The following is a 13,592-nucleotide window of genomic DNA, read 5'->3' on the forward strand; positions in this document are numbered from 1 at the left end:
GAATGCGAGAGGCAGAGGGCAACTAGAGACACAACCATGAGAGAAGAAGGCGTAGCCACCATCTCCTCCTGTGCCACCGACGATGTCCCAAGATTTGTCGTGCAGTGAATCCACGGCCTAGGGTCCACGGGTGCCACAAGCTAGTAGAGAAGGTGGGCATCTGGGACATGTGCGGTGTGCACAGGGTTGGCCTCTAGCCAGCGGAGGAGGCATGATGAGGTCGGGCGCCACAAGCTGGCAGACATGGCGGGTGGGGTCGGAAGCTACAAGCCAACAGAGAAGGCAAGCCCAAGGTAGACCATCGCTGGCTAGCGGAAGCGCACCCAAAGTCGGCCGTTGCAGACCAGCGGAGGAGGGCAGACGATTTTAGGAGGGGTACAGACTACAGATGCAAAGCCGTGCAGATGCACGATCTTGGGAATGATGTGTTAGCGTCGTGATGTATGGTGCTGAGGAGATTAAAAATAACTAGTGCTAAGGTGGAGGAACAAATGCTCAATCGGCTGGAGGTCTTGTGTCAGTGGTGTGTTTGGTGCTACTGGGTAGACGTTGACACTTAGATAGATATTAAATCTCAGTAAGCAACCAGTTCCACCCCCAACGTGCAACTAATGCATCAACACATGCAGAAGCCAGATAATCGTATTGCTTATGAAATATGTTGAACACTGAGCTATCAATTGGAATATATTCAAAAGAAATTTATTAGCACTCAATGCACTTGAAGCATTAAGGATAACAAATTCTGCAGTCTCACATGAGCTAATACAAGTTTTGGTTTTGCAATTAATTATTATTTTGGTAATGACAATACACTAAAAATAAGAACAAAACACAACATCATAAGTGTTGGTGAAATTTTATTGGTATGTAGTGTGCAAGAAGTTTCATTAGTGTACATCCGATTGTCCATCCCCTCCTTAATCCTGAATTGAGGTGGCCTTCCTGTCGTTGAGCTAGTTGTTTTTTTTTTACTGGCAACCTTCTTGCCTCTAATGTTTTCTTATTCAGACTCATTTGCTGAATCTGTGCCACCTGAGGTATCACCGTCTTTTGCTAGCATAAAAAACCATAAATTATGTATCAGAGAATGGATGGGAAAACACAACACATTAAACAATGATAAAATAATCATATTTGTTTAAATAGAACCAGTACATGTGTACTAACTTTTACCATTCAAATCTCACGTATAATTTGTTATTGAACATGCGTGCTACCTAGTTCCATATGTAAACAATCTTTCAATTGAGGCATGCGTTTAAATCAAGAAGGTTGGATGCATCTAATCAACCACACAAGTTTGTATCTTGAGATTGTAGTTCATGCATCTAATCAACAACACAATATTGTATCTTGAGATTGTAGTTCATCACTAAAAGAGGTATTCACAAAATAACCAGGGCTATCTCGTCTGTCCCAATTTGAGTTGGATTCAAACAAAATTCCACATGAGAAGATTTAAGAGGAGGTGAAAAATGAACTTAGTGGTGCACATCAATATTAACTAGTACTGTGTGCTATGCATGCTAAGGATTATGGGCATATGGTCTGGTTAATCATCTAACTACCAATACTCTTGAAACTTTTATTTGTAAAGTTAATTCTTTGCTTACTTACCTGGTGCTTGTAAATTGAGTAAAAGTCAGAATACAAGCCAAATAATTAAAGGCCAAAGTATAATGTTGCCTATTTTATCTCAAACTAAGCACATCCGATTTAAAGCTTCCATGTAAGATATGATATTTAAGTATCTATTGTTGCGTAGAAAATTTGCAAACAATCCCTGAGAGTTTTCATAAAATTTTGTGATAGCACATATACCATCATTCCCAATGCACAAAAAGAAATGAGAAGACCGTTAGAAGCTACAATGCAAAATTTAAGTAGCAAAAAACAAAATATAAACTCTTGATGACCAACCCCATACTATCTTTGATGTCATTTAAGTATTTGCAAATTTTTAGAACATAAATAAAGTAATAAAAACTCAAGCAGGTGTGCACACAACTGTACAAAATTTATGATAATAACAACAAATGTAGGAACTTACAGTCATCTATATTTAGATCCTGTTCTATTTTCGATGCTCGCCTAGACCGAGATGATCTTGTGGTCTCCTGATAAGGCTTCTCATTTACTATTAATCTATTACGTAAACTTTCATGCTGCCATAGAAAAGAAAATTAATCAATTATATACTAGAATTACCTCTGTAGTTTTCCACTGCTACTCTTTATAGTCATTAGATTTGATTTTGTGCACTATGATATATATGCTCTTTGATATATACTATTGACTACTAGAATTTTTATTACAAGATACCTAAAGTGCTGGAAGCGTACAATATATGTTTTTGAAAACTAAATAGTTTAAAGTTATATTATTCTACTAGGTAGCGTGCCCATGCGTTGCTACGGGATAACTAACAATTTATACTAAAAACACACGGATCACACGATAAGATTGGGTTGCTACGGGATAACTAACAATTTATACTAAAAACACACAGATCGCATGATAAGATAACAATACTGTTAAATTAAATATCAACGTTAAAGTGACATTTAATCCAAAAAGCAAAGTTTATGAATTTAACACAGTCACGGAGTGCACGGCGTCGCAGGCTCACAAACTCTAGAGCTTCCAGAGATTGGGTCGAATCCAACCTAGAGCCTCAGAACCCTGCATCTTTTCCTAGACGGGCTTCACTTTGGATGCGCCGGTAGCAATATCAACGATCTCCAGTCGATGGACCAAGTCGTATGGATCCCCATACAATGGCTCAGACATGTAGATTTTGTTCTCCTTGTACTTGGATACACTTGTTCCACTGAAGCTTTCATTGAAATGTTTAGACACGAACAGTGTCTGATCACCGATGTCCCTCACCCTGGACCACTCTGGCGTACGATCGTGGAGGTTGCACTTGTAGATCGCGCTGCTGTAGGTGAAGCTCTGTGTCTCGTGGAACATGCTCACCATGGCACCCACAATGTGCAGCTCACCGTTTGATTCTAGGTAGCTGCGGCGGCAGAGCCCCGCAGGTGGCGACAGCGATGGCAGCAGCGTCGCGGTTGGAGTAGCGCCGGCAGCGTTGCTGCTGCAGACGGAGATTTCTCCAGTGCAGTCGATCGCCAAGAACTTGTCTTGGCAGTGGACAATGGACCCCACGGAGAACTCCAGTTTGGTGTCGAGCAGCGTCCATGCGTTGTCGACTCCAACCCGGCATAACGCGACCTCCGTGGAGCACCCAAGCATGGCCATGGCCACGCACTCATGGCCGGCAGCATCAGGCGGCGCCGAGAGCATGATCTCACGGAAGAACACGTCCCTCACGTCTTCTAGCTTGATGGCTCTGCCTGCGGCATCCGCGTCCCCGTAGCCGTTGGTGGGATGGAGGACCCACTGGCCATGGACCCTAGACACGTGTTCCGATGAGGACGCCGCCGCGACGTGTTCGCTTGCTGGCGGGAGCTCAACACGGGGGGCACAGGCACCGGCGAATGGATTCAGCAGCATCACGGACGCCGCCTCGTCCATGAGCGCCAGCCACCCACATGAGGAGCCGCATGCCACCTTGCCACGCACGTCGGGCAGCATCTTAGACAAGACCTTCTTCTCTGGGACGCAGTAGAAGCCGACGCGGTCTGAGTCGGGGTCGAACGGGAGCAGCAAGAGCAGCCCGAAGGTCGCGAACGGGACGGCGGCGCGCCATGGGGAGCAAGCGGATCGAAAGGACGCCGCATCGTGGCCTGACATGAGACGTTGCCCGATGGACTCGAGGAGATCCTCTGGTAGGCCGGATCTCCAGTCAGGGAGAGGTAGGGACCTTCTCTTGGGATTGGGAGGCTGAGCCATAGAAGACAGATGACATCAACTATGGTTCACGCAAGAAACAGCAAGCGAGGGCGATGGAACACGTGAGCGTGAAACCAAATGAAAGGAGAAAAAAGTTGTCCCTTTTGCAAATGCAAAGAGGGGAAGTAATTAAATGTAGGCAGATTTGACACGGTTCTCAGAAATGCAAAGAGGTTCCTTTTGTCTTAATTCTCTTTCCTTCTGTGTTAATTCTCTTTCCTTTTGCTCGTTGCCATGTATGCTGGTGCATGCAAACATGCAATGTGTATATGGATAGCACAATAATTTTCTACTTTCTATTTTGCCGTGATTCCTCTATCACATGATAGGCAATATTCAATCAAGGAGAATGGCACGATCAATTAGTAATTAAGATGTCGTGGGATCGTAGGCATGGGCAGACGGACGAACCAAAACAAATGTCGCACCAAAAAATGTCCACACTTTGTTCTTTTTAGTTGTAGGAGAATATTGGAAAGTTTAGAAGCAAACTTGTCGAGAAGGTAAACTTTTTGTGGGTAGAGGGAGTATAAGAAATCTTGTCCCCAATTGCCAAAAAACAAAGACCATAAATAAAATTACCGCTACAAAACGTTAAGTGAAACTTGATTTCCATAACATTGTTGACCCATAAATAATTGTTTCCTAGTTACTCATTGCTGATGGTAATGGTAAAACACACTAGGTAACAAGTGACAGAAAGAAATGCAAATACGAAACCATTTGGAAGTTAGGAAAGACAATTCTGGATGAATCAAGTGGCAAGGGAACAAAATTCACTACCTTTGTTTTGGATGATAATGTCCAAAATGCAAGCAACTAGGAAAAAGTATATCATGCAGATTTTCACTAGATAAACAAAAAACCAAGAGAACAATTACCATATCTGTGGATATTTCAAAAGAGTACAGATCGTGAACACTTGTCCTTTGAATAATTGCATGCTTGGATACCGTTCCAGTTTCTAGGAAGGATAATGCAGATTTCAGTGTGCGGAATATGTAGGAACTAGCAGGATCCGTGTAATACTGCATGATAAGACAAAATAATGATTCCTAAATCAAGTAATGTTCATTCATTCAATGGTAAAAATCATGACTCATGAGCCATATTATTTACCGGATCTCTCCTGATCAATCCTTCCTTTGTTTTTCTATATACTATTTCTTTTACCCAACCTTCAGGCAATCCACTTGGCCGAAACTCCACTTTTGCAAGTATCTACAAATATGCCAAAAGAATAAATAGAAAAGACATCAAACACTGAAAAAAGATGTAATGTGTTATTTGAGTTGAACAAGTTCTAGCAAGAGACACACATTGTCTTCAGAACTTGTGTCACATTGTCCATTGGTGTCGCACCCAGATACCTTTGCCTCATTGATATAGAGTAGTGCATCTTGCTTTGATAGCAATCGCACACCAGTGATTGAGTGGACATAAAACTACAATGAAACCGTAAGGACTATCAGTAGTAGCCATCAATGTATACTAAAATCATTAGTACACAACATTGTTTGCACTTAATGCTCCATTTCAAAATTAATTCAATTACTTCTAAGACCTGAAGATAACATATACATTACTTTATTTATAATAAGTTTCTTGGATCAAAGCTGGACAATTGATAGGATATACGTAATAAATAAGTTTCCTAAATAAAAACAATAGTTAAGTTTATAAGAATATAAAAATGCAATGATCTCATACAGTGATATTCCTTACAGACCTCCACTCTAGTTTGCTCCTCACTGGGGTGCAATTACGTACTCAAAATCTAGCTATTCCATATCATCCTCTTCTATAATTCAAATATGTTCAATGTATTCGTTTATTATTTGGAAAATCTAGTATCTACTGAGTTTATTGTTTGAATGTGACAATTTGCATACAAATAGAAGAATGTTACAATAAGAGATAACTTGTTTAATTGCAATTATTAGTTACTATGAGAGCCTCAAAGTAATGTAAAACCAGCAACATATATATAATATAGCAATGGTACCAACTAACTAAACTCGTGGCTATATACCTTGTACATCTTGTCTGTCTTCTCCCCACCAGCTCTTATCTCCATCACCCACCCCTTTGGAAGCCATTCATGTTGTCTCTGAATATGCAACAATAATGAACATACAAAGAATTGTAATAACACATCTAAAATAAAAAGTTGGTCATACATAAAAAATTGTAGTCAGGCACCTGAAGTGTGTTTTCTGCACCACGTTCCTTCGATTCTAGCATACGCTCATCTATCCCAGAAAAAAGGTACTCCAATACTTCTGACTTCGTGGTGAATGTGTAATTTGATATGGGAGAAGTATAGTACTGCTTGCAAAATAGTTCAAAGGTTCAAAGGAAAATCATAAATCTGAATAATAGGAAAGTCTAGTTTATAGGTGACATTCTATACGGCACAATTACTTGTTGAATCATATACAAGCACTATTCCTATAGTTTGAGAAACATACTCGAATAATGGTGCCATCTTCAGTGCGGTAGACCTCCATGATCCATCCATCAGGGAGCCAATCCGGTGGCTCCGCTAATGCCTCAATATCCTCCTCCTCATCCAGAGTAGTTGGTTCCTTCGCCTCCTCATCCGATATCATAGTAATAGGTTTGTCACCCATTTTTCGAGGGTTTGGATACAATCTACTTATGCTTACCTTCTAGCTTTGGATCTATCAAAGCAAAGGATTACTTCAACGATGGATATTTATACTAATCTTCCTATCCATCTGGTGCTAGCTGGCATCCACCATAGGCTAGAAATTGACTGGTTGTTTGGTAAGGAACAACTCAAAGAATCTTTTTCAAGATCTAACAGATAGTGTAACGCCTAGCTCGTTTAGTGTTGTAGATACTGCAAATTTAAAATGCAGATTGCATTATTAATACACAGAATGTAAAATAGGAAGGAGGGTGAGCTAACATCATGTGTAATGCCTAGCTCATTTAGTGTTGTAGATACTGTAGATTTGAAATGCAGATTGCATTATTAATACATAGAATGTAAAATAGAAAGGAGGGTGAGCCAACATCATGTTGTGGATCTGTATGGTAGGCAAGTGGCAGAACAACTCATAATGTGTAACGCCTAGCTCATTTAATGTTGTAGATACTGCAGATTTGAAATATAGATTGCATTATTAATAAAATAATGTGAAATAGGAAGGAGGGTGAGCCAACATTGAGTTGTGGATCTTTAAGGTATGTAAGTGGAAGAACAACTCATAATGATGCTAGCTGGCATTCTATGTACATAGCTGCACTGCAAAGAATACTATGTTTGACCACAGAATGAATCTGGACTTGGTGTGGTTGGTGTCCAGCGAACCTGTCCATGATTGTAATATAGTTTCAGCCCCTTTTTTTGCCTCTTAATTAATATTGGTATGAAGACGTGATGCTCATGGAGGGCCAAAAACAAAACTATCACATAAAAATTATAGCTGGGCCTGGGCATGATGAGATGTGTCATCTAGCTTACTTAACCCCTTTTTTTCATGATGTCTCATGAACTTGATACTGAACTGTACTCAGTGCAATCTGATGGATTGTTGTAAGTTGTAACATAGAAAATGACCATGAATATGTTATGTTAGAACAAATATATGGATTTTTATATTAAACTAGTGGAAATGCACATGCAGCACGCACGTGTCTATAAAAAGTCCTATATACAGTACAAGGCTAACAATGCTAGACTTACCTGCACCTTGTAATAGGCATACAAATTAATGAAAATTATCAAGCCATAAAATTATGAACAGTCTAATATATCAAATCCTTGTATAATGAATGGTCAAAATTCACATAAAAATTTCAAGTTGTATTACCCTTGATTATAATCATGAACAAATTATCATTACTTTAAATGGCTGTCATGTCTTCTATAAAATCAAAGACTAAAAAATATGCAAACCACATGCTAGAAACATATAGATTACTGATAATATTTTTTGCACAAGCCAAATCATTATCTTCTCCTGGTAACCTGATGAACGACAACTCGCATCTGAAGCTACCACCTGGTTGCAGAGGTTTCAGTGAAATCACCTCTAAATAATTAATATATGCAGTGGCCATGCGTGACAGGCTTGAATTATGGACATCTCGCATACATCCTGTTTTACATTGCCGATGGAAAATGAGAAGCGGCCATAGTGCTCTGAGTGCCTTAGTGATGGGGAATGTGACCAATAAACACCGGTCAAAATGCTATGAAGAAGTGAGAATTTTTTATCATGAACCCACCTTCACCTTGATTGAGTTGCTCTAGCGAGGGTGTGAGTGCAGCCTATCGACAAGTTTTGTGATCACCATAGTTTTTAAGGCGGTAAGGCGAGGTGCGGCGCTCCACCCCCTTCCAGACGCCTAGGCGGGTTAGGCGCATGGCGAGGCGACGCCATACACAAATAACAGAAAGGAGCAGAGCAGAGCACGAGTACAAGAAGCAGAGCAGAGAAAGAAGGGGGAGGAAAAGTAGAGCCGCAGTGGAAAGAGGGATGGAGGATTGGAGGAAGAACAGAGGAAGGAGAGGGAAGGAGAGGCCAAGAGGGGAGAGCATACCCGCAGAGTGGAGCCGGTGATGGAGGAGGCGGCGGAAAAGTCCTTGAGACGGTCGCAGATGGGGCGGGAGTCGCGGCAGGATTCACGACCATGGATGGGGCGGGAGTCTCGGTCGTGGACGGGGCGGAAGTCGCGGACCCAGATGGGACGTGGGTCGCGGACTCAGGGTCGCAGGCACCGCCGGCCCGCCGCTCGATTTCAGGTGTGCCGACGCGCTCCTCTCTCCCTCTCGCCTCCCTTTCCCTCCCTCGACTGGCGCGAGTCAGATGGATGCGTCTTTGGCGGGAGGTATGCGCGCGCTACTCCCTCTTTCCCGCGCGCTCACGCCTCTGCTTCCTGCGCGCACGCAACGCTCCGCTCTTTCCCCCGTGCGCGCAACGCGCTGCGTTTTCCCCACGCGCGCAATCCCAGGCTTCCCGCCCCCGCACGTGGTTTTCCTCCTGCGCTCGCGCGCGCGCGGCGTCCGCCTAGAGCAAGTCGACGCCATGGCGACGACTTGGGGTGCAAGGCGACGCCATACGCGAGGATGCCATGGCGAGCCCGACGCCATGGTTCAAAAAACGCCCGAACGACAAGGCGTCGCCTTAAAAACTATGGTGATCACGACAATAGTCTAGCATCTGCAGAACCTCTTTGTGTCATCACGGCTCGCCAACCTTAGCTGGATTTCTGAAAACGATTACAAATTTGTTAGTGTTTATTTAATAGAAATTGATCAACAATACAACATTTTTATCGCTGGATAGGAATTTATCAGGCTAAACCAAGATCACGAAGCTCAAATTATTTTCCCAAATACGTTACTTGCTCAAAAAATTGCATGCCCCAATGCTTATGTCATGTCAAAACAGTTCAAAGCTCAGTATCATTTCTTGAGGCTTCGCTAGTGATCCTCCATAGTGATAGCCAATTAGCATGTAAACTTATGAACGCGATGGCGAGTCCTCCGTGATCCCTCCTGGTAATGGCCAATAATGCAGAAATTAAATAAGAGAAGCAAGAAGCAATCAATCCAATGTTATGTCTAGGTCGTGGTGATTGGAACTCGATCACCTGCCTCTTGTCTCTTGTTGAACCGACGATCGTTTTCCCATTCTGCACAGTGCAACATGAGAGATTAGTCATGAATGTCACCACGTATGGGGCAAACAACCCGTGAGGCAAAAACATGAAGTGGCGGCAGGAGGCGATGAGCAAGTCTGACAAAGGAAAAACATGCATGCTTGCTTATTATGCATGCTCAAAGCACAAACTAAAAAGATTAATGATGATTGAAAAAAACAATGACATCACCTTCAACGCCCGAATGTTGCCTCTAGCCTAATTGCTGATGTTCCCTTTGGGCGCATGCATGTAGTCTCAATGCCGACATGTAGGGTCGTATATCACCTACAAGGACTGAATTGAGGACTATATTGGACGACGCTGACCTTGATGAGATGATGGTGGTGCCTAACTTGTCAGGGCAGAAGAACGTGTCGGAGCGGTAGGCATACTGCTCTGAGAACTTGCATAGTTGCAGATGAGCTCCAACCGATTTATCGTCGGAGGCATCCGCTCATGTGTAGATGTCGATTATACCATATCATCCAGTTCACTCCGATTTCAATCAAGAGGGCAGAAATTGGAGTCCACCACAAATTGTGTAAGTTGCCTTCAAAAGGAAGTCAGACGAAGGGACATGTCACTAGCTTGGAAACAAATTGTGTATGTGGAGGGATCGTCATCCTCCGGGCGGGAACCTTGGTTAGGTAACCCTAATCTGCATGGCTGAAGGTGGAGCATATCACGGTAGTGGCGGGCCTAGAATTTTATTAGAGGATATGTCGCACCAAAATTTTCGTATATAATTTAGAAAAATCCATGTAACAATTTACTAATTGTAAAATTTCCCTAGCAGTTGGCATAATAGCAATAAATAATGTAATAAATCATAAATTGGATGTTTAAGTTTAAAACTTGTATAAATTGCAATATAAATAGTTCAAACACTATATCAAAATCATGTGAAAGACAATTGATGACATTAACCTATGATGGACAGGATAGGGGTGGGGACCTAGGATTAACAACTTTTCTAGATATGCTCTTTTACTCTTGAGGCTGCTCTTCGTGATTGGATGAAGAAACAACAAACATAACCTACGATGGTAGAATAGTCAGAGTTTGGTTGGAGCAATAAATTGAACATAGTCATTTAATGAAACTCTGATTCAAAATTTGTGATTAGATTGAGACCTGCAGCATGTATACATCTAAGTGCAACCGTGATGGATTAGCACCGTCATCTAAATTTTGACCGCGTGGTAGAAAAGGAAGCTTCACCTGAGGCATTCTACCTTGTGCCAAGTCACAGAATTGCGAGAGTAGGTGCCAAACTCCGCAACTGCCGTTGCGGCCATGCAGCGCTCGAACAATGGGGGTGCAGCCACAAAGGGCACCAATCAGCCGATGATCCAGCAAGATGCGCGATGCAGGGACACGGTCAAGAGCAATCGCGCATTCATAACGTCACGACGCGATACAGGGATTGTAGTCTCCACATCTACGCTTGGGGTCCAAAGACCGAAGTCGAGGTAAGTTTTTTTTCCTTTTCTATGGCGGCGGTGGCAAGGGTTATGTAGCATGCGGAGAAAAGGAAAGAGATGGGTACAGGCGAGCGAGTATGGAGACAGGCGGTTGAAAAAAAAACTGAACAAAGGCAGCGACAGAGGCAGACACGGTGTATGAGGACTTGCATTTTTTAGAAACAGCCCTCCCTCATCTTTATTCAACAGAAATTATATATTACTACCTCCGTCCCAAATAAAATATAACTATGGGTTACGTGCCACATAAAATGGTTCATATTTCACCAAATTTCTAGTAAATGATATTCACATTTATAGCTCTAATAGGAAAATACATTTCGTAATTAATCTAATGTTATTTATTTGGTATCATAAATATTGATACCTTTTATCTATAAATTGGTTAAACTTAAGGTACCAAAACGTGACATTGTGCTAGGATTGTATTCATTGTGGGATAGAGGGAGTACAAGGGAAACATAAAAATTTACCATCGTTGTGGATGATACTCGCCAAGTTGCCAACTTTGTTTTGGCACCTACAAATTTGCCACATGAACAGTGAAACATGTTTCATTTTTGCCACTTTTGGCGACGTGGCCATGGAGAAGGCATGCAAAATGACCCTCTTGCCCTGTCTCCTTACCCTCTCGCGCAGGCCCACATGTCATCACCATCGTCCCGAGCCACTAGCTCATGTGGAGAGCCCGCCGACAGACTCCCTCCCCCTCTCGCCATCTCTATCAGGTGGTCCCCACCTGCCACTCTCTCTCTCTCACCCACCAATAGGTGGACCCTACCTATCGGATCTGTCCATAACCTCCAACCAAAGGCTGGAGGTTAGGGATGGACTCGGTAGGCAGGGTCCACAGGCTGGAGGTTAGGGATGGACTCGATAGGCAGGGTCCACTTATCGGTGGGTGAGGGAGAGGGGCAGGTGGGGACAACCAACTATAAATAAAAATACTAATATTTATAATACTAAATAAATATCATTAGATTTATCGTGATATATTTTATACTATATTTATTTAGTGTCATAAACATTAATACTTTTACTTATACATTTGGTTAAACATTAGATACATTAATAAAGAATGCATCTAGAATTGTATTCTTTATTGGACAAAGGTGGTATAATTTATTCAATAAGGTGAGAAAATAATAAGCTAGCTCTTCATAAGAGAAGCACACACACTTTCCTAAGATTTCATGTGTCTATAATTACACATTTTTATATACTAATATGTTAGGTTACTCTATTTACTTTTTTTAAAGTTCATATGAGCTAGCAAATTAATTTTATTGTTGAAGGTGTTTTTTCAGACTAAGACTAATCTTAGTAGAGTTTTATGGGTATTAAATAAGATAAGATGACATAGTATAGTTAAAGAGAAAGATTATAAAATAAAAGAAATTCAATGAAATAAAACTTATCTACACTGTAACGATAGGACATGAAGCCCCTCTCCTCTCCCCTGAAAACAGTTGAGGTAAGTTTCCTGATTTGTGCCAAGTTTATTTGCAAACTCACTTACTTCTACCATATTTTCCCAAAACCGCCAAGTCAAATTGTGGCAACTATGGCTACCTATAGCCTTTTCATTGCTGCTGAAAAACATGCTGCTAAAAGGCTTAGCCGAAGATTTAAATCAACGGTCCTAATAATGTATGGACTTATGTATAGTTTAAACGTAATAAAGTGGGGTTTGGTGTGATGGTGTTCTTTTCTAATTTAGTGATTTGTGACATTATCTTTCCTTATGGTTTGATTTTGGTCCTTTTAGTTAAAAACAAGTAGGCACGACAAAAGGGTAATGGGGAGATGTGGAGATCTGGGCAGTGGGGAGCTGGAGCACCATGCTGCCGCCGAGTAGCAGCCTGCACTTGAATCGTATCAAGAATGGGAAGGGAAGGAGATGACGCAAAGGAGGAGATGGGGATGGATGGGGGATTTGAATGAGACATACCTAGATCTGCCACCAGTGTTTGAGGAGCAGTGGAGCACACACAGGAGCGCTGTGGCAGTGGCGGGAGCAGCGGTGTGACGACATCGCCTCTCTCTTCTGGCGGCCGGCGCGTGAGGGGCTAGCGAAGGTGCTCCACGCGCGTGCTCGCGAAACGGGGCGATCGGAGTTGAGTGTCGCGCGCTTGTCGAATGTGGCGACCGGAGTGGAGCGCCGTGAGGGGGGGGGGGGAGGTAGCGCTCGCGGCGGCGTGTGTAGGTACGGTCAACTGATGGCTCTTATGTTGGTGGGGGGGTGTCGGGCATGTTTGTGAGTATGTGGGGACTGAGGATTAGGGTTTGGAGGTAATTTTGGGCCAAAAATTCGCAGGAGTGGACCGCACGTAGGGCGCCAAGGGCAGATTCTTATTTAGCGATGGGCGGTTTGATCAAATTAATAGGATACACCAACCAACCATCCAACTGTAAAGTGAAATAGATATGGCAACGGACAATCCATCGGAATATGTAGAATTAACGACTGAGGATCTAAGACAAATCTTCCTTACGGACCAACTGTTTAATGGTGAATGTCAACCTTTAGCAACCGTCAGACGGTAATTTAGTGTTGTGGTGTAGTGA

At 42.5% G+C, this 13,592-nt stretch overlaps 1 protein-coding gene and 1 pseudogene across 1 annotated transcript; both read right to left on the minus strand.

Moving 5' to 3' along the window:
• Positions 1–949: 949 nt before the first annotated feature.
• Positions 950–7,505, minus strand: LOC136514818 (uncharacterized). The gene is made up of 8 exons (XM_066508520.1): positions 6,333–7,505; positions 6,064–6,189; positions 5,894–5,971; positions 5,181–5,306; positions 4,981–5,082; positions 4,743–4,889; positions 2,054–2,168; positions 950–1,056 (listed from the first exon to the last, which is right to left on the minus strand). Exons 1-8 carry the CDS (start codon positions 6,492–6,494, stop codon positions 1,004–1,006), a joined length of 909 nt encoding a protein of 302 aa, XP_066364617.1. The 5' UTR covers positions 6,495–7,505; the 3' UTR covers positions 950–1,003.
• On the minus strand, positions 2,638–3,861 carry LOC136518209 (putative F-box protein At5g55150; annotated as a pseudogene).
• Positions 7,506–13,592: the final 6,087 nt, after the last annotated feature.

Source organism: Miscanthus floridulus, chromosome 17, assembly GCF_019320115.1.
Source record: "Miscanthus floridulus cultivar M001 chromosome 17, ASM1932011v1, whole genome shotgun sequence".
Lineage (NCBI taxonomy): Eukaryota > Viridiplantae > Streptophyta > Magnoliopsida > Poales > Poaceae > Miscanthus > Miscanthus floridulus.

Excerpts from the sequence above, each read along its gene's own strand:
- LOC136514818 (XM_066508520.1), bottom strand. The coding sequence starts at position 6,494 with ATGGGTGACAAACCTATTACTATGATATCGGATGAGGAGGCGAAGGAA. Across the intron at positions 4,890-4,980 it reads GATTGATCAGGAGAGATCCG|TATTACACGGATCCTGCTAG; the intron begins GTAAATAATATG and ends CTTATCATGCAG. Across the intron at positions 1,057-2,053 it reads GGATCTAAATATAGATGACT|CAAAAGACGGTGATACCTCA; the intron begins GTAAGTTCCTAC and ends TTTTTATGCTAG.